This window comes from Pseudorca crassidens, chromosome 15 (genome assembly GCF_039906515.1).
Source record: "Pseudorca crassidens isolate mPseCra1 chromosome 15, mPseCra1.hap1, whole genome shotgun sequence".
Taxonomy (NCBI): domain Eukaryota; kingdom Metazoa; phylum Chordata; class Mammalia; order Artiodactyla; family Delphinidae; genus Pseudorca; species Pseudorca crassidens.
In genome coordinates, this window is record NC_090310.1 from 6125609 (window position 1) to 6146015 (window position 20407).

Consider the following 20407-nt stretch of genomic DNA (forward strand, 5'->3'; position numbering starts at 1 on the left):
CTGAGGCTAGACTTCATTAGACTATATCCATGCTCGTGTACCATCCCCTCAGCCCCTCCACGCCGTCAACAAATCACATGGCTCTGAATCCTTGTCTCAGGCTCTGCTTTAGGGAATGTGATCTGATGTGTGGCACCATGAGTAGTCCTGTAAGAATGCCCTGTGGAGCTGGCCACTCACCATGAGGCAATGAGCACCACGTCACTGATGGTGGGCAGGACACTGGTAGTTTCGGGCGTGTGGCGGCCATTCAATTGGGAGACATTAACTTTGGTGAACTGGGGTGGAATTCAGGTAGAAGGGGATGCACTGACTCGGGTAAGGTTTGGGGAACAAAATAAAAATAATGTAAGGATTATGGAATCAAGTGGCTCTTGCTGAAAGCCACTGATTGCTTGAAGAGAGAAAATAACACACTCAGGACAAATATCCACCCACTTAATGCAACCTGTGTCAGAGGGCCTCGTTGGTGAGACTCTTGTTGCCTGCGAACAGAATTACAGAGTTAAAGGTGATATAGGACTTGAATGAGAGTGACAACTTCAGTGAAGCCTGGTGTTGATGTCTGTCGAGTATTTACTGTGTTCTAAACATCATGCTTAGTGCTTTATGTGGATCACCTCACTTAATCCTCACATTATGAGGTGGTTTCACTTCTTAGCGCCCTCATTTTACAGTTGGGAAAAACTTGAGGTTCAGAATAGTTGATTCACTTGCCCGAGGTCACACAGCCAATAAGTGGCAGAACGAGCATTTGAACCAAGATCACTTTGTCTCCAAAAGCTAAGCTCTTAAGCACCAAAATCTACTATGTCTTAGATGATTAAACATCAAACATTACAAAGTGATGAAATGCTGTTCTTGTCAGTTTGTGTGAAAGACAGTTTTGATCCAAGATATGATAAAGTCATACAGTAATAGAATCTTAGAATTGTAAAGGGTTCGATCATTCCTCCCACCCAATGGAGGAATCGCCATTCAATTGTAGGTATGTGCAGCACCAAGTGTATAATTACTTTGTTGAGCTGGAGAAAACATTTCCTGGCATCTGATTATCCAGTTTCTGCATGAAATCCTTCCACTGATGGGGAGCTCGTTGCTTCCCAGGGCAGCCTCTTCCATTTAAAAACAGCTCTGATTGCCAGAAACTTCTTAGTGAGCTGAAAACTATGCTGATCCGGGGTCATACATCTCGTGGTTGCAGAAAAAAGAGGAGTGTTATGATTTGAACATTAGACTGTGAAGTTCTTTTCTGCCTTTCAGTCATCACATCCATCATCACCTTACCTTCTAAACCTCTGAAAGGAAAGGGTAACAAAACGTTAGGGTCATGTATTTTGTTTCCTCAATTTTGCGGCAAGTTGGAGCAAAATCTGTTTGCTCAAGACGCTGTTTCGTTATCGTTTTTTAACATTAAAATATTGTAAAGGACTAAAGGCAGAAAAGGAACAGGACAGTAGAATCTGCATTCCAATCACATCACTAAATGCGTGCCCAGAGCACGTTGGTTGAATTCTACAGAAATGTTTGCTACGGTATTGGGGCTGGGAGGAAGACTGTGATTGATTCTATCAATTTTTTGTTGTTGTTTTCACAAAAGTATCAGAGCCATCTGAGTGCGACCAGGTCAATGTCATCAGCTTGGAGTCCTTTCCCTGCAGAAGGAACAATTAGAAAGAGACACCCATGTGCTAGCTCTCAAAACTTGTGACCTGCACCTTCCACCCAGGAGGCTAGATTCCCCATCAATTCCTTACTTCTATCCCATTAGTGAGGACGTGCCGCTAAATCTTGGTCTTTTTCCTCAACTGAGGAGGAGGTTAAATTCCCTAGATTTATAGAGGAACCACCGAGACAGCGAGACCTCCTGGATTCCTAGAGAACACCAATAGGGGTGGAGTTCCGGGGGGGCGGAACCGTGACGAGGTTCCGGTAAGCTTTCCGGAACTCGTTCTATTTGTGCTACAGGTTGTTGTATCGTCTGCAGGTTTTTCGTTTCCGCACCAGCCCCGCGGCTCAGAGTTTCCGGCTGCGGGTAGCGTAGGGGACTAGAGATGCGTAGTTACTACCCCCTGCAGGATGTGGGGAGATGCCCACTCCCACGTTTCCCTCACTCACTCCCAGCCTAGCTTTGTGCTTTGACTTAACCTAAGTGATGAGATCGATTAGGAAAGGAATTGGAGACAAAACCAAGACACTAGCGTTTTCTGAGGTGTCCACAGGGTCGGTTTCTCTGAGCCCTCTCCTGGGCTTGCCTACGGCTGACTTCTCACTGTGGACTTTCCTCTGTGCCTGTGCACTCCTGGTGTCTCTTTCCTCTTCTTATAAGGACACCATTCCTATCCTTGAGGATAACACCCTTATGACCTTATTTAACCTTAATCACCTCCTTAAGTGCTCTGTCTCCAAATACAGCCACACTGGGGGTTAGGGCTTCCAGTGCATGGGTTTTGCGAGGGGCACACAATTCAGCCCAGAACAGTTGGGAACTATCTTGTCACTATCTGTGTTTTCCCATAGCACCTAGCACAGCGCCTTGCAAAATGGTAAATCTAGGTTTTTGTTAACAAAGTGATAGAACACCTGATGGGAACTGGGAGAGGAGTTATAAAGTCATTTAAATCTATTGTCTTAGCTCATCTTTGTTTATAAAATTTCTGAGCTCTATTCTGGAAGGTCCTAGTTCCTGCTTGGAACTTCAGTCTCCAGGACAATGGCACAGAGGTAAAAGGGAAGCTCCTGGGGCCTCTGGGGTGGGAACTGCAGGGGCAGGGTCTGTGCCCTTCCAGTAACCCCAGCAGTGTAGCAAGCATCTGTTCTAACGAGGGTTCGGGGTGGGGCTGTCTACCAGGCAGGTGTGGTGCAGTCAGCCGAGGTGGAGCGGGTGAGCCCTTGCTTCTCACAAGCTTATCTTCTGGCAGGATTTTGAACAGTCTGCGGTAACCGGTATTGCCCCAGCAGGTGTCACAGTGGATGTAGGATCATTGGATGATCACAGCATGGCTTGGGGGCCTCCGTGGCTATTCATCTTGGTGAGCAGAGATTGCATTGCCACTTTGAATGATTGGACTAGAACATCTGTCTTGGCATCCTGTTCCCTTCAGAACCCACGCTGGATTCTTTTTGGTGAGCAAAGGGCTTATCATAATTGGGCCCCCCATTTTAATGAGTTTTAATTGTCCGAGCCCCACTTGCCAGACTATATCGCTTAGCTTTTGGTTAGAGCCCAATAATCCATCCAGTTCTTTGTTGAAATTCTTCAGTTCTTTTGGAAAAGAAAATGCAGGAGGTATTGTTCTAATCTCAGATTTAATGAAGAATATCTTAAACATGTATTAAGTCAGTTTAATGATAACAGCTCTAACAAATAGACCTACAAAGGTCTAGCTGCTCAAACACAATAGCAGTTTTTCTTTTTTTAATGAATTTTTAAAATATTTATTTATTTTATTTATCTATTTTATTTTTGGGGCTGCATCGGGTCTTAGTTGGGGCATGTGGGGTCTTTGTTGAGGCATGTGGGATCTTTCATTGTAGTGCGGGCTTCTCTCTAGCTGTGGCGCAAGGTCTCCAGGGCGCATGGGCTCTGTAGTTTGCGGCACGCGGGCTGTTTCGCTGTGGCATGGGCTTAGTTGCCCCGTGGCATGTGGGATCTTAGTTCCCCAACCAGGGCTTGAACCTGCGTCCCCTGCGTTGGAAAGTGGATTCTTTACCGCTGGACCACCAGGGAAGCCCCTATAAGTTTACTTTTTACTCCTATAACAGTGTAAGGCAGATATACATGACTGACAGGAAGGCTCTCCTCTGAGCAGTCAATCTGATGGCAGCCCTGACATCTTCAGACGTGGCTTCCGAGACCTCCTTGGGGATTTTCTAACCTAGTCAACTGGGAGAAGAGAACACGGACATGTGACAGGGCTTTATGGGCCAAGCCAGAAGTGGCACACATCATCTTCACTATAGTCCATTGGTTAGAACTCGGTCACCTAGCTGCATTTAACAATACAAGCTGCAAAGTGTAGTCTAGCTGTGTGTCCAGGAAGGAGAAACACACATTTTTGATAAACTGGTAGCAATCTACAACAAGACTCAAAAATTACTAACTGTAGAAAATTGATAAATTCAACTACACTATATCAGGAAAAGACAAACAAAATGGGAAGCACAGCCCAGGAAGATGAAAAGATGCTCAACTACATTAGTAATAAGAGAAAAGCACATTAAACCACAATTGGATACGATTTCACAAAAGATTATCAAACCTTTCAAAATCCGTCAGTATCAAGTACCGATAAAGATATAGAATAGTGGAAACTCTCATCTGCTGTTGAATGTGTAAGTTGTTACATTTATTAGGGAAAACAGTTCGCCATACTTTTTTTTTAGCCATGCCACATGGCATGTGGGATCTTAGTTCCCCAACCAAGGATCGAACCTGTGCCCCCTGCATTGGAAGCGTGGAGTCTTAACCACTGGAACGCCAGGGAAGTCCCTGGCCATACTTCTTAAAGTTGAACATGTATATATCTTATTTCTAGGTTTTTTCACAGGGAACCAAGAGGCATGTTGACATGCTGCTTTATAAAAGCCCCAGACTGGAAACATCCTGAAAACCCATCAACAAAAGAATAGATTCATAAATTGTGCTGTATTCCTGCAGTGGGATATTTATTGTCAGTGAATGTGGTTGAACCACAGCTACACAGAAAGATGCATGATTCTCAAAACACATGTGCAGTGAAAGAGTATGACTCCATGTATGTAAAGTTCTGAAAAAGCAGAACTAAGTAATACATCATCCAGACATAAATAGATAGGTGGTACGTCTACATAATACAAGGGAATGATTAACATAAAACTCAGAATATTTGTTAACCTTTGGTGAAGAGGGAGGGAGAGGAGATTGGACAGAATATAAGAGGCTTTTGTGATTCTGAAAATGATCTATTTCTTACATAGTATGAGGATGCATGGGTGTTCTTTTCATTATCATTTACTGTCATATATCCTCAGATACTTTTGAATTATGATATTATTTGACAAGAAACATGGACAAGTTTACTGTAAAATATTGCTAACATACAGACAAGTATAGACAATAGAGATTGATTTTAAAGAACATTCACATATGCACCAGATTAATCATTCTTAACATATTTGCTTCATATCTTTTTTTAAAATATATATATATATATTTATTTGGTTGCACTGGGTCTTAGTTGTGGCAGGCAGGCTCCTTAGTTGTGGCTCACAGGCTTCTTAGTTGCGGCTTGCCAGCTCCTTAGTTGCAGCACACGGGCTCCTTAGTTGTGGCATGTGAACTCTTAGTTGTGGCATGCATGTGGGATCTAGTTCCCTGACTAGGTATCAAACCCGTACCCCCTGCATTGGGAGTGCAGAGTCTTATCCACTGCACCACCAGGGAAATCCCTCATATCATTTTAAGAAATAAAATAATATGTACTGTAAAGGCTCCCATTCCTTTCCCTCATCAGAAGGAATAACTATACTGAAATTGTGTCCTTCTTTTCCCCATTTTATACCACAAGATTTGTATCCATAAACAATATATGTAGTGTTGCAGGATTTAAAATTTTATGCAGACATATTATATTCTGTCATATTGGAACTTGATTTGCCAATTTAAGATTGATTTATGTTTCTGCATATAAATAGATCCAGTTTATTCAAACTGCTGTAAATTAGTTCCCGAGAGAGACTTGGAAGAATGTTAAATTTGGTAAATGTGGGTAGATGGTGTAAAGGATTCTCTGTATTATTTTTGCAATTTGGAAATTATTTCAGAATAACAGTATCACTACTGAGTCATTTATATTGGCAGTATGCACTTGGAAATGGAAGTGGGGGAAGTATCCATTTATGATAATGACACAAATAACTGACCATAAATTTACTTGAAAAAAATCTAAGAACTTACCTGAAAATGTATATTTTGACAGGAAGTCATCTATTACTATTTTATTCTAAAATGTAGAATTTCATTTTCAATTTCATTTTCAATTTTCAATTGAAAAAAAATTCAATTGAAATTTCAATTGAAATTTCAATTGAAAAAAATTCAATTTTCAATTTCAATTCAATTGAAATTTTCAATTTCAATTCAATTGAAATTTTCAATTTCAATTTCATTTTCAATACTACATTCTAAAATGTAGTATTTTCCTTTATGCTTCCCCTCCTCATTTCTATCAGCTAAGAAATGTTGGCAGAAAGAGAAGCCACCTTGATAAAAGCTACAGTTGAGTGTGAACTTGGAATAAGATCTAGACCGACACAGGTGTTGTCAAAGGTGTGAGCTGCATACTAGTCATATGACCATGTTATGTGACATTTTAGTGAACTGTAATCCAAGTGTGTAAAAAGAGGAGAAAATGAAAGCACTGAACAATTTTTATATCTTATTTTTAGTCATTTGAATTTTAACACAGTCTGTTTTTTCATTTATAGTTTAGCATTATTAGCTAAAGAAGGAAATAACATTTGTATTATTTATTTTTCACCTTGATTTAAATATGGTGTAAAAAGCTTCACTGGTCTTGTCAAAAAAAGGTGCACCTTTTCTAGTCCAGTGGAGTATTCTAGACTCTTCTGACCTTTGCAGTATGAGCTAATGATTCCCCTGTGTGGCCAGGCATGGAGGACAGTGGGTTCAGACCATTAGCTAAATAGAAAAGCCAAAACTTGAGCGTTTCTTCTCCATTACCTTCCCTGGAGGGCTAGTTTGGAGCTCCTGCCCTACTGCTAAATATTGACAAACATGACCATACACTGACGATGACATCGCTGATCTGTGCTCCTGGCCTGGTGACCGTCTAGCCTCTGCGGAAGGCAGGAAGCCTGCCCTGCACGCCGGCACTCTTGAGCTGGGGACCCCTTTCTCCCAAGGCAAATTAGCTCAGCAAGTCTTCCAGACCAGCCCCACCCCTCCCCTCCTTTGTGTCCCAGGAATTCTACTGAAAAAAATATTTTCAGCAAATAAAACATTTTATAGGGGCCATTTATAAAGGGAAAGGAAGGCCATTTAATTTAGTCGTAGAGAAGGAAGTGGCACCAAATACAAGCTCCCTTGTTCCTCCATAAGAAGTCCTTAGGGTTTCTCCAGCAGTGCTGTCCAACAAGCCTGGGCTGATGGGAGTGTTCTATAATTGTGCTGATCTTGAAATGTGGCTTTTGATTTGAGGAAGTTTTTTAACTTTTTAAAATTTTAATTTAAATAGGCTCATATGGCCAGTGGCTGCCATATTGAAGAGTGCAGCTCTTTTCTCCTCCTTGGGACAGATGTGGCTGAAGGTAGGCATTTCCATGTTACCTCTGGATCCTTAGCTGTACCCTCTCTTCCTGGGAAGCTGGAAGCATGTACATCATCTACACAAAGTAGATTCAGTAGTCTGAGCCAGACTGTGTACTCAAGCCTGGGTCTGCTTTCACAGGTCCCCAACTCCAGAGGTGGTTGTGAGCAAGAATTCTCTCTCATTGGCTTATTTCCTCTTGTCAGAGGCCTCGACTTCTTAATTTTGTTCGGGGAAATAGAGTTTGGCAGCCTTTCCTTCCAGCCAGTTCCTGCCGCTTGGTACACAAGTACCGATACCGAAGCCAGTATATAATCTAACACTCATTATTTTCCTGCTGCAAAGCTGAAGTTCCCTTTATTTTATGGGGTGCCACTCGCTTTCTTATCATTCCCAATAGAACTTTGTTTTTATGTGCTGGGTAAGAAATCATGGAACTGGTAAGGGCAAGAAAATAATCAAATCAAGAGATTTGATTAACATGAGAGGGTCTAACAGCAGCAGTTTACTCGTGAGAAGAGGTGTTGAAATACTGGTAGGGGAGTTAGAAGGGACACAGAGAAGGGCAGACAGCTAATAAAGCAGCTACCACGGAGAGTGAATGTGCGTCATCGCATGGAAAGACTCTGAAAACAGTGTGAAACACATGCTTCACAGATGTTCCACCCTAGGGGAGAGGGAGACCTGGTATTCGTCAAAATCCCATCAAGCGTGGTTGAGGGCTGCCCCCAGAGCAGTGGTCTTTCGTGGTTTTCAAAAAAGCCCGCAGCCCAAGAGACACAGATGGTGCAAGTCGGATGAAGCACACGGCACGGGAAAGGCCGGGGGCAGGGGGCCAGGGCAGTAACAGCATCTGCTCTGAACATTGACTTTGAACTCTCAGTAGAACCTAGTAGCACACTAATTTTAGTTTCTGGGTAAATTTCGGTAATTCTTAATATCTCAGTAGTACTAGTGGGTAGCCCTTACTTTATTTTTAAAACGTCTATATAATCTCAGGTGATTTTTCATTATGAAACCAAGAAAGGCATTCTTAAATCGTTCACGATCCAGAAGATGGTCTCCAGCCTGGGGGACCACAGAGTAAAACTTCTATGCCTTCCATCTGCCTTGACTTAACTCGGGGAAATGAAGGTAAAGGGGACCCAGGGAGACTGGACACAACAACCTATGACATTTCTATTAAGTAACTTTTTTTTTAAAATTTAAATCCAGTTTTATTGTTTTGTTTTTTGGCTGTGCTGCAGAGCATGTGGGATCTTACTTCCCTGACCAGGGACCGAGCCCATGCCCCCTGTGTTGGAAGTGCAGAGTCCTAATCACTGGACCGCCAGGGAAGTCCTCTATTAAGTAATTCTTGACTGTAGCAAGAAGGTTAGCTACGAAGAGAGGGTCCCCACAGAAAAACCATTTCAGTTCCTGTTTATTAATTTTCATAAAACAATTGAGTTACACATATTTGCAAGAGTGGTTAAGTTCTGGTCTTTAAATGGTAGCTTTTCTGGTTACTATCACATAGGTATCTGCTCTCTGTGAGTACCCTGATGCTTAATAAAGCTTGTGCGCCAACTGAAAGATTTTCCACATTTGTCACATCTGTAGGGTCTCTCTCCAGTATGAATGACCTCATGTCGATGAAGATTTGCCTTAAAACTAAAAGTTTTCCCACATTCGCTACATTCAAAGAATTCCTCCTTGGTATGGATTCTTTGATGCTGAATGAGATCTACATTCCGACCAAAGGATTCACCACATTCACTGCATTTATGAGTGTTCTGTTTATTGTGAATTTGTCGATGGCTCATAAGGGTTGAATGCCGGCCAAAGGCTTTTCCACATTCAATGCATTTATGGGGTTTCTCTCCACTGTGGATTAACTGATGTCGAATAAGGGTTGAATTCTGACTAAATGTTCTTTCACATTCGCTACATTTATAGGGTTTTTCTTTGGTATGGATCCTCCTATGTTCAACAAGATACGCCATCTGACGGAAACACTTTCCACAGTCATGACATTCATATGGCTTTTTTTGTGAGTGACACTGTTTGTGGACAATCAGAGCAGACTTCTGTTTGAAGGCCTGCCCACATATGTCGCACTCAAAGGGATCCTCTGAACTGTGAATTCTTTGATGTCGAACAAAATTTGCCTGACGCTGGAAGGCTCTTCCACATTCGCTGCATTCATAAGATTTCGCATTTGTAAGAATTCGCTTATGCCTCAAAAGCAGTGATCTCTGATGGAAGGGTTTTCCATACTCATCATATTTGCCCTGCTTTGTCCTTGCCTGAGCTTTCCGATCTTGAATAAGGTTAAGGTTTTGAAGGAAGTCCTTACAGCATTCATCACCAATAGTAGGGAGTGAAAGTCGGTAAATGTCCACAAATTCGTTACATTCAAGTAACTTTTCTAAGGGTTTCCTGGCCATTTTCTGCTTTACCAGTGACATCTTACATGACTCTAAATCTTCAGAAATGTTCTGCTTTGGAGTTAGCTCTTTCATCTTGAATCTGGCTTCAGGACCTAGCCAAAAAAAAAAGAAAGTATATAAATGACCTGACTGCCATAGAAGGAAAAAAAAGGAAAGAAGTCAGGAAGTTTGTGATACGAGACTCAAACGAGGCTAAGAAGTGCTCACCTAGTTAAACCATCATACTACAGAGGCCAGTATTCTGATTTCCTTCCATAGGACCCACAGCTTTCATATCAGAAAGAGCTCTTGACATCAGCTAACCAGCTAAAATGTGCACAAGAGTATATGTCAGAGAATGTGAGAATTGAATAAATCCATCACCATTAGTGGGATAACAACTTACTCTCAGTACCAGCAGTGTCACATAACTAGGAGAGAGGTAGCATTTTGTACTTTCTAGATAAGCATGTTTTTAATAATTCTGGGAGAAACAACTTCTTAAAAATGGAGAAAGTGTGTAAGATAGAATAGAAAAGGAAACAGAGAGAAATAAGTACAAAACCAATGGACTAGAGCAGTGGGTTTTCAACCAGCGATGGTGTTGCTGGAACCTAGTGGGCGGAGGCCAAGGATGCTGCTAAACATCCTACGAGGCCCAGCACAGCCCTCACCGCAAAGAATTAAACATCCTAAAATGTCAGCGGTGCTGAGGCTGTGAAACCGTGGAGGGAGGGATGCGAAAAAGGGTAGAAGCAGCAATCAGGACATAGTACGTAGGAAAAAGGAACATCAGTAAACACCGAGAGAATTTGGAAAACAAAATGAGAGCAAGGGAACAAGAGCAAGTATAGAGAAAGGGTAAGTGATGAGGGTAGAAAAAAGGAGTATCTAGGATGGCACGAGAGCTGTCAGAAAACACCAGACCGGCTGCTTCAGAGAAGCACTTGAAATGCAGTAGAAAGAGGATGAGCTTTGCAGACTTGATGTCAAATCCCAACTGTCAACCTACTAGCCGTGTGACAGACATCGCAGTCCCTTAGTTTCTTCACCTGGGAATGGGGCTGATGACCATACCCACCACCTGCAGGGGGCAGAAGGGACAATGAGCAGGAGAGACACCAGACACCCGGCTCGGTATCGGCACAGGAGGGGCCTGGTGAATGGGGTCCCTCCCTCTGCGTGACCCCCATAGGGCCGGGTCTTCTCCTCACCCACCTGGGCAAGCACTACCGGAAGCCTTCCTAGTCCCAGCTCTTGGTAGATCCAGGATCCACGGCTCTTCCCACTGCTCCAGCTGACAGATCACCTCAGGTTTGGGAAACTGAACTCCTACTCGTGGGGAAGTAAATGGGATGTGCTGGTTAGTGAGCAGCAGATGTCCCAGAGCTCATTTTACCCCTTGGGGTCTAAGCGGTGGGGGGACAGTGACAAGCAGAGATCAGGACAGTAGTGAACAGGGCTGGTGAGGAGAGGACTTGGTGCAATCTTTATTGAAAGCCTGAACAATATTCACACTCTGGGATGTGGTAATTTCACTCTTAGAAATATAGCCTAAGGAAAATTAGGACAAAGGTTAATGAACCAGAGATGTTCAGCAGAGTTCTAACAAACAGTGCAAACTGGAAATAAACTAAATGTCAATAGGGGAATGGTTAAAGTGTAGCACATGAATACAACAAAGGCAAAAGTATTAGGCAGATACTGAAAATCCATGTATTCAAAGAATATTTCTTTTGGGCTTCCCTGGTGGCGCAGTGGTTAAGAATCTGCCTGCCAATGCAGGGGACACGGGTTCGAGCCCCGGTCCGGGAAGGTCCCACATGACGCAGAGCAACAAAGCCTGTGAGCCACAACTACCGAGCCTGTGCTCTAGAGCCCGCGAGCCACAACTACTGAAGCCCGTGCGCCTAGAACCTGTGGTCCACAACTAGAGAAGCCACTGCAATGAGAAGCCCACGCACCGCAAGAGTAGCCCCTGCTCGCCACAACTAAAGAAAGCCTGCACGCAGCAATGAAGACCCAATACAGCCAAAATAAAGAAAAAAAGAAATAAAATACATTAAAAAAAAACCTGAAAGAAGTTTCATATTAAAAAAAAAAGAATATTTCTTTTTCCCCCCAGTGCATCTGATACATTCTTCAAAGAATGTTTCTTAAAATAGGAAAATGCTCCCTAGATATTTTAAAGCAGAATACAAAACTCATGTAAATTATGATCCAAATTTTGTTTTTAAAAACTACGTGTGTGTCTGTGCGTGTGTGTGTGTACAGATCTTCCTCTACTTACAAAAGGGTAACTTCCTGGTAAACCCAATCTAAACTGAAAATATGCTAAGTCAGAAATGCATTTATTACACCTAACCTCCCGAACGTCATAGCTTAGCCTCACCGACCTTAAACACGCAAAGAACACTTATATTACGCCACAGTCGGGCAAGATGATCTAACACAAAACCTACTTTATTATAAAGTGGTGAAAAGCTGTTGTAACTTACTGAATACTGTACTGAAAGTGAGAAACAGAATGGTTTCAAGTGTACTGGTTGGCTGCCCTTGTGACGACATGATCACATAGCTGTGTGGGAGCTGCGGCTCTGAGCCCAGCGTCACCAGAGAGAACGGTCCTGCATATCGCTACCCGAGGAAAAGATAAAAATTCGAAGTGCGCTTTCCACTGAATGTGTATTGCTTTCACACCATTGTAAAGTTGAAAACATCTTAAGCTGAACCATCATAAATAGGGCTGTCTGTATACATACATAAAAGTAAACCAAAATGTTAACAGGGTTAATGCTGGGCAGTGGGCAGGCAGATGATTTTAATTTTCTGCTTTATGAGGGTTTTTAATAACAGGGAAAATGCTGATACTATAATGTTAAATTTTAAAGGGATTACAGAATTATACATAGACTATGCTCAGATAGCTTTTTTTTTTAAAAAAACAGCACAGGAAAAAAAAAACAGGAAGGAAATGTTCCAAAATATTAACAGTGTTAGCCCTGAATGTTTTCCCCTTCCGCTTATGCTTTCCTCTATCTTCCATATATTCAAGTATGCTCTTGGAATGCTTTTAGAACAAAAGTAAACAGTAAAACATCCAGTGCTGGGTGGACAGTCTCACAAGAGGCGGTCAAGACTCTGTGCCAAGAGTGTCTGCAAGGGAGCCAACACTCCCCAGAAAGAAAAAGTCATCCAGGAACCTCCCACCCTAGGGAGACTCTGCATCGGAGTAACACAAAGGCAGGCTCCTGGGAAGATGGAAGCTGTGAAGGTTCAGAAGTGAAGTCAGTGAAGAATCATTTCCTGGGCACCCAGTGATGTTGTAAACAAGGAGGGAAACCATTTTCAGACAGAAGGAAGAAAAAGACTCTTCAAGGGAGCAAGATGCTAGACTTGGAATCTGCGGCGGCCACAGTCTTGTCAGCGCCTAGGAGTCTTAACAGGTGTGGAGGATTCAGGTCGGGGTGGGGAATGGGCTCATCGTCTCTGAACTCTAAAACAAAAGGGAACTATTAATTGTCCACAATCCCTCATTCGAAAACTTTGAGGCCAGATGTGTTTCATGACTCAGAATTTTTCCAGATTTCAGAAAGGTGCCTTGGTGGGTATATTTTCTCTTATGCACCACCCCCAACAGGGGTTGGAGCTGAAACCTTAAACACACTGATATTTCTGATGCCATATATATATATATATAAAGACCAAATGAGAAAAAGGATGATGAATAGCTTCCTGTACAATAAAAATCAGATTTAACCACCTGATGACTTCAGGTTGGGTCTTATAGCCAAATGAGTTACGAAAAAACGTCTGGTTTTCAGAGCTTTTTCTGCTTCTGGAATTGCAGATAAGAGACTGAGGAGATGTGCAGACACTCAAAGTGAAATGTTAAGCTGACTCATTACCCAAGGAGAGCACGTTTCTGTAGTTGTCCAGCATCACGTCTCTGTAGAGGTCCTTCTGAGCCCAGTCCAGTGTGTCCCACTCTTCCCTGGTGAAGTACAGAGCCACGTCCTCAAAGGACAGCAACCCCTGGAAACACAGCGACTAACTGCAGCTGCAATTCTTACAATAACTTTGTGAGCTACAGTTTTATTATTACAGATGGTCAGTATTTGAGGCTTCTCTGGCCGTTTGATCTCTGCTGCAGTCACTCATCTCTGCTCTGGTAGCACAGACACAGCACAGACAACAGGAGAGCAAACGGGTGTGACTGTGACCCAATAGAACTACTCCCGGCTCCAGGTGAGTTTGCCGACCCTGCTCTGTGCAACCCTACCTTCCACATCCTGTATTTCTTCTGCCCGGATCTCTCAGGAAATAGATGGCTCATTCCCATGACGTCACAGAGGATGGGGCAGCGTGCAGGCCATTCACACAGGGATGGACAGGCTAATGGGACACAGGGACGGACAGACTAATGGGAAACAGGGACGGACAGACTAATGGGAAACAGGGACGGACAGGCTAATGGGACACAGGGATGGACTGGCTAATGGGACATAGGGATGGACAGGCTAATGGGGACCAACCAGGCGAGCTGGAGCTCGTGGGGCTGGCTGTCGTGGGCACCGCTACCCACTAGGTGTGAAGGGGGAGGACGGGAGGGGACACTGGGATCCAGAAAGCTGCTGGAGAAGCAAGACCGGAGCGGGGGGCAGCCTAGCAAGGAGGGACTGAGGGATAAACCCCCAACAGCGATCCCCTCCAGGCCTCTGGTCCCCACCCCATCCCCCTGCCAGAAGCCAACCCGAAGCAAGAGCAAGGGAGCCCGTGGATGGAGAATATAAAGGCCAGCCTCCCAGGGCGCAGACAAAGTGGGGAACGGTGGAGAGTGTCTCCACGGGCCAAACAGACCGCTGAGCACCGTGCCCACGGCAGAAGTTTCCATCTGCAACTGTGTATCCAGCGCCCGGGGGCCGAGAGGCCTGGCGTCTGCCCCCCACACTCGCCGTGGTTCAGGGGGTGTTCGTGCGGAAGGGCTTCAGCAATAGGAACACCAGCCCCACCCGAGATGCTTCACGCCGCTCCCCTCTGCAGACAGACCCTGAGTCTCGCAAACGACAGGCCTTTCTTTCCTCCTGCCCACACCTGGCCCAGGGTTAGGGTCTCAAGCCCCCTCCCCCGATCCTGAATATCCTCCGTCCCCAGAGCTGCCCGCAGACGCCCTCACCTGCCCCACCTGCCCGCTGCCTTCTCTGCACCTGCGTGGAGGCTCCCAGGCGCTGGGATACAACGGTTCAAAGCCCCAGAGTCATCTGTGTGCATGGGGTTTCCTAGCTGGGCCCTTCGTGTGGCTCCACAGTTCTCGCCCTCAAGGTCCTCACCAGGGGTCTTCCTCCCCTTTATCACTCCCGCTCCTTCAGGAAGCATTTACTGAGCACCAGGAAGTCGCCGGCCTCCGTGCCACATGCCAGTGACAGTAAATGCACAGAGGTGACAGCTCCTGCCGGGCCCACAGGACCAGCCCCTCGGGCTGCGCACTGCTCGACTCTAGGGGACACTGTTCACATGGCAGCTGTGACAACGGGGCCCCCAGAGCTGCTAAGTGCACTGCCTGTGCGACCCACGGAGCCCCAGCCCCGCTTCAGGGAGTGAAGGGTCCAGTGGGGAAGCGGGAGAAGTCAACACGGTGACGATGCAGGGGTCCACGGGGGGCGACGGGGGCTGTGAGGACAGGGCTCGCCCCACCCCCTGCTCTCAGGAGGCACTGCCAGTCACTTCCCAGAAAGCAGCCCCCGGGGCACACGGCCCTCACCTCCTCCCGCCTCCCCACCGGCTCCCAGGCATCCCCTGCATCGGGCCTCACCACCCCCCTTCTCCCTCCTGGTGACCCTTCCTCCTCAGGCCGATTCCATTCTCTCCTGTCTCCTCCAGGGTCTTAATCCAATGACCACGACTCTCCTGTGCTTACCCTTTTCCCCCTTGTGATACTGTGATTTAAATAAGAAATATATATTTGGTCTTCCTCCCTACTTCTGGCACAGAGTTCCTAAAAACCCTTGGATTTTCCTAAGGGATAAGAACAGAGGAGCATCTTTTAATATTTGGGCTTTTGTCCTCGGTTTCTGAAATAGCTCCAGGGCCATACAGGTGAGGGGAATGTCTTGTTACTCATAACAAATCCCTCACCCACACCTGAGTTCATGTTAATGCGGAAAACTCCTAAGGATGGGGCTGGATGTCAGGGGAACAAGCATGTGATGAGAGGGTTAGAACCTTCACCCCTAGCACCTGCGGGGAGGGGAGAGGCTGGGGTTCAGTCAGTCACCAAAGGTCAGTGACTCGACCCATCACGCCCACTAATGAACCCCCATAAAAACGCAGAAACGGAGGTGCTGGGGAGTGTCTGCCTGGAGAGGAAAGCCCTGCACCCCTCCCCCACTCCCCCTGCCCTGTGCCTCTCTTCCATCGGGCTGATCCTGAGTTGTAGCCTTTTACGTGAACCAGGACCTGCTCAGTAAACCGTTTTCAGAGTTCCGTGAGCCACTCTACCAGATCAATGGCACCCGCGGAGTGGGTCGTGGGAACCCAATTTAGAGCCGGTGGGTCAGAAGCACAGGTGACAGCCCGCACTTGTGACTGGCGTCTGAGTTCGGGGCGGGGGGCGGTCTTGCGGGGACTGAGCCCTTACCCTGTGGGTCCGATGCTAACTCCAGGGTGACAGTGTCAGAATGAGTTAAATTGCGGGCACCCAGCTGGTGTCAGAACGGTCAGAAGTGAGGCGTCATGAAGCAGAGCAACACAGCCGCGTTCCTTCCCAGACTATCACTCCTGCCCGTAGCCCGCAGGATGCTGCCGCCTCTCCTGCCTTTACAAAGATGCTCCTGGCGCCTTGCTCCCTCTCGCTTCCGCCCTCTCCTTCCCTTACTGGGCCTTTTCTGTAAAGAAGACCCTACACGCTCACCTCCAGTCACCCCACACCCACCCAGTGGCTCTTCTGCAGCTGTCCTTCTGAGCCCAGCCCTCCGCCCACGTGGGAACACAAGGGAGAGTCATGGGGTTAATGCAGGACCTCAGAGAGATTTCACAGGGAGGATTTTTGCGCTGAGTCTCAGCATATGCAGAGGTGGGTTGCCTGTGGACAGGGAGAACAGGATGTACACAGGCCGGGGGACAGAAGGGAGTCCACATCTCTGCGGGCGGGTCCTCTGGCCGTCAGGGAAGGCGGGAGATGCCACCAGAAGGGCAGGCAGAGCTCTGTGATCCCTCAGCAAATGCGGACACGCTGGGCCAACGGGTCAAAGCGCTGCCCCTCCAACTCCCTCTTGCCTCCCTCCTGTCCAAGACTGTTCTTTCCAAATGGTCGCGAGGGTTCCTCACGTGTCTCCTCACTTTTCTACTCAGCCTCTCACACTCACCCTCCATCATGTTACGAGTTCAGTAACTAAGCTTCCAGTGTCCCTTTGATGCCAACAGATCAGAATTTATCCTGTGTTGTGGGAGTTTGTTTCCACAGCTCCCTCTCCAAATGGCTTGTAAGCGCCTTAGGTGAGAGCTTCTCTCCCAGCACAAAGGCAGTACTATCTGGTATACAGTAGGTACACAGTAATGCTCACTGACAGAAACAAGGAGCAACTGTGGTGACAACAGCTAAAACTTACAGAGCGCTCCACGTGTCACTAGATACCCTGCCGATATGCCACGTGCCCCGTTTCATTGAATCCTCGCAACTCTGCGACAGCTACTATCATTATCCCATTTTCCAGATAAGGAAACCGTGAGAGATCAGGTAACACATCTAAAACAGAGCCTGGATTTGAACCCGTCTGGCCCCAAAGTTCAAGCTCTTTACATCCTACCTTCCAAGAAGGAAAAACCCCCAGCTGATAAAGATGGCTCGACCTGAACAGAGGAGTTAAAGCCACGTGAACGCCAATGCCCGGCGGTGAGGCTACACCAGGGTAGGGGAGGAGCAACCCTGCTCACCTTCCACAGGACTGGCAGGAACACGGCTTCCACGGCCTGGCCTCTGAGGTGGTGCAGCCTCCCGGCCATCAGGCTGAGCTGAAGGAGAGGAAAAGAGCACACGTAAGGCCAGCCCCGATTTGAAGCTCTCTCACCAGGCAGCCCAGGACAGGGAATTCCAATGGGGCCAACGAACCTCAGCTAGCACAAAGTCACTGTGTTTGGTGTTGGAATATGTGATAAAATGAAAGCAACTGCTAGAATACTCTTGTTAGGAATTTCTGAAGCTAAATCAATTTCCAATCTTTATCCAAGGAAACCTGTGGCTCCGCCCTCACCTCCTCCCTAGAGTATATTCAGCAGCACTTCGTTGAGAGACCCAATACGCCAAGGGACCAGACTGTAGGAAAAAACAGAACTCTGACCTGCAACCTGCAGCAACCCGCCTGGAACCCAAACCACAAGCAATGCAGCAATAGGCCCTACATCAGGACTTGGTCTCCAAGTGCCAGCTTGTCTCTGATATGTACCCCTGTCCTCCATCTAGGGCCGAGAGGAAAAGCCGAATATGCTCCCGTACCCAATCACGTAGTATGTTCCGCTTCTTTTATTTAACCTGCCTCCAGTTTTTCCAAGCCAATCAGCTCCAAACTCAGCATATTTGAGTCTTCCCTCTTTTCCACTATAAAACTTCCCCTGCTTGCCTTTGAGTCTCTGCCACACGCACGTGATGGTGGCCAACTCCCTTGGCCATGAAGGGAATGAAGAGCCTTTGCTTGTTCTCTTTTGGGTGGTCTTCATGTATTTCTACATCACACAGAATCAGCTCAGATAGTGTAAAAATGATTTTAGGGCAGTTAGAGATTTTAGGCTACATATGATATACAAAGAGCTAATTGTGGTCAAAAGAAAATTCAGAAGACTTTACTTGATAGGAACATTTTAGGGAGCAAAACCCAAACTGTGAACAAGGAGACTTCAAAACTGAAAGTCTTGGGCTCTCAGCAGTTACCGCTCAGTTTATAAAGCCTGTGAAGGGGTGGCAGAATAAGCCACCCCAAAATATACCACTTTGGAATACTGAGCTGCGGGACTTAAAAAACGGCTGTTTAAAAAAGAAGCAACAGGGGAACTTCCTGGCAGTCCAGTGGTTAGGACTCGGGGCTTTCACTGCCGGGGCCTGGGTTCCAACCCTAGTTGGGGAACTAAGATCCTGAAAGCTATGTGGACTCACTCATGCTAAGCCCCATGTCAGCAAACCAACACTTAATCCTTAACCTAACTGCCATTTCAGCCTCTTCCAGGAATAGAACCTCCCTCCGCTTTCCCTATGAAGATAGTATTTAGGCCCGAATTCTATGCCATCTCAGGGGTTAGTCATTTTTCCTTGGGTATCTCCCATGTTTACATGAGGTATACATGTTAAGAAACTTGTTTATTTTCATCTTTTATTGCGGGGGTCTCAACTAAGTACTCAGAAGGGTAGAGAGAAAATTATTTTCCTCCCACACACATGAATGAGGAAGTACATTGTTTTCTATTGGGACTGGTTACTAGAAACTGACATTCCTTTTAGAAGAGTAGCACCGGACAAGTTTACTTGTTTGTAGCTGATTGGCTAGGAAGCTGCAAGGTCACCCTGACACGAAGAAAGCTTGTTTCCGTTAAGGACAGAGCCAGCATTTGGGGGAAACTAGGACAGCTTTTAAGTTTTGGTTCCGCAGCTATGGGTGGTTGGCCAGGGGACATACCCAAACTGTGGCCTCCGCTTTGCTTCTTTTTAAATATAGTAAATTCGGTGTTGTTTCTCTCAGGGAATACACAAATGATGGGATACGGAGGATCTTCATTTTTTAATTGTGCTTCTCTGGCTACCGGCGAACCTTGCTTTATGTAAGTACATCTTTAAGAAAGTCCCTCACACACCGTTCACGTTCCCTAAAAACACTGCTCCTAAGCGCTCCTGCCTCTTAAGCAAGAAGGCACCCCCCAGACGGTCCTGATCAGGGGAAGGGACCTCAACCCTTTCATTATCTAAACTAGATTATCTTCTGTGAGCATTGTGCATTTGGAAGTCAGAACCCATAATCCAATTTGTTAATCTATAACAATACAGTGCCCTGAAGATCGGGGTGGGATGGGGGGGAAGGATACGGGGGGGAGGGGGTGTCTCTCCAGCCCTCACACCTTCTATGGCGGGGCCACTGAGGCTTCCCCGCGGCACCCAATCCTCCCATCACACTAGCTCCTTTCTCCCCAAACCTCGCGGCCTCCGACTCCAGCCGCGTCGCCTCCTCCAGGAAGTCCTCAGGATGCACCTGCGGCTGCCATGGGGGCTGGGATCCCCTCTCGAGGTGCTGGGCTGGACCCGGAATCAGGTCCGAGCCTCTCAGCTAAACCGCACCTGAAGGCGCGACGCTAAAGGTCCCTGAGCCTGTCAGCCGGATCACTGGCGCACGCCGAGCAGAGCGTCCCCACCCGAGTACCTTCTAGGAACGGCGGAGGCTTCGCAACTCGCTGATAGAGGGTAAGGGTAGGGGCGGGGGTGGGGGGAGTGTGCGAGTAAGGGGGCGGGGCGCTCATGTCTCTCGCAACCTCCGCTCCTGGCCGGAGCCAATCAACTGCCGCAGAGGGCGTTGACTAGGCCACGTGACTTTCAGGCCCCGCCCCAGCCCGTTCCAGCCTACCCTGGAGGTCTGGAGGCTAGGGGCTTTAAAAATGCTAATACCAAGTCCTTCCCCTTCGCACCGATTGTAGCAAAATCTCTAGGAGTGA

The 20407-nt window shown here is 46.4% G+C and overlaps 1 protein-coding gene and 1 long non-coding RNA gene across 14 annotated transcripts; one reads left to right on the forward strand and one right to left on the reverse strand.

Annotated features, from left to right (window-relative positions):
• The first annotated feature begins 1956 nt into the window (after positions 1–1956).
• On the forward strand, positions 1957–15648 carry LOC137206692 (uncharacterized). Its single transcript, XR_010934803.1, has 4 exons — positions 1957–2724; positions 2922–3126; positions 7239–13969; positions 15091–15648. It is a non-coding gene; the product is annotated as an uncharacterized lncRNA (long non-coding RNA).
• On the reverse strand, positions 8717–20199 carry ZNF789 (zinc finger protein 789). 13 transcript variants are annotated; one of them, XM_067705662.1, is made up of 6 exons: positions 20119–20199; positions 17654–17731; positions 13630–13756; positions 10940–11056; positions 10734–10805; positions 8717–9834 (listed from the first exon to the last, which is right to left on the reverse strand). In XM_067705662.1, exons 2-6 carry the CDS (start codon positions 17720–17722, stop codon positions 8822–8824), a joined length of 1398 nt encoding a protein of 465 aa, XP_067561763.1. In that variant the 5' UTR covers positions 17723–17731; positions 20119–20199; the 3' UTR covers positions 8717–8821. The 13 variants fall into 13 exon arrangements, with proteins under 13 accessions (XP_067561763.1, XP_067561761.1, XP_067561759.1 ...); XM_067705660.1 differs by having other exon boundaries at positions 20037–20177; XM_067705658.1 differs by lacking the exon at positions 20119–20199 and adding an exon at positions 19895–20103.
• Positions 20200–20407: the final 208 nt, after the last annotated feature.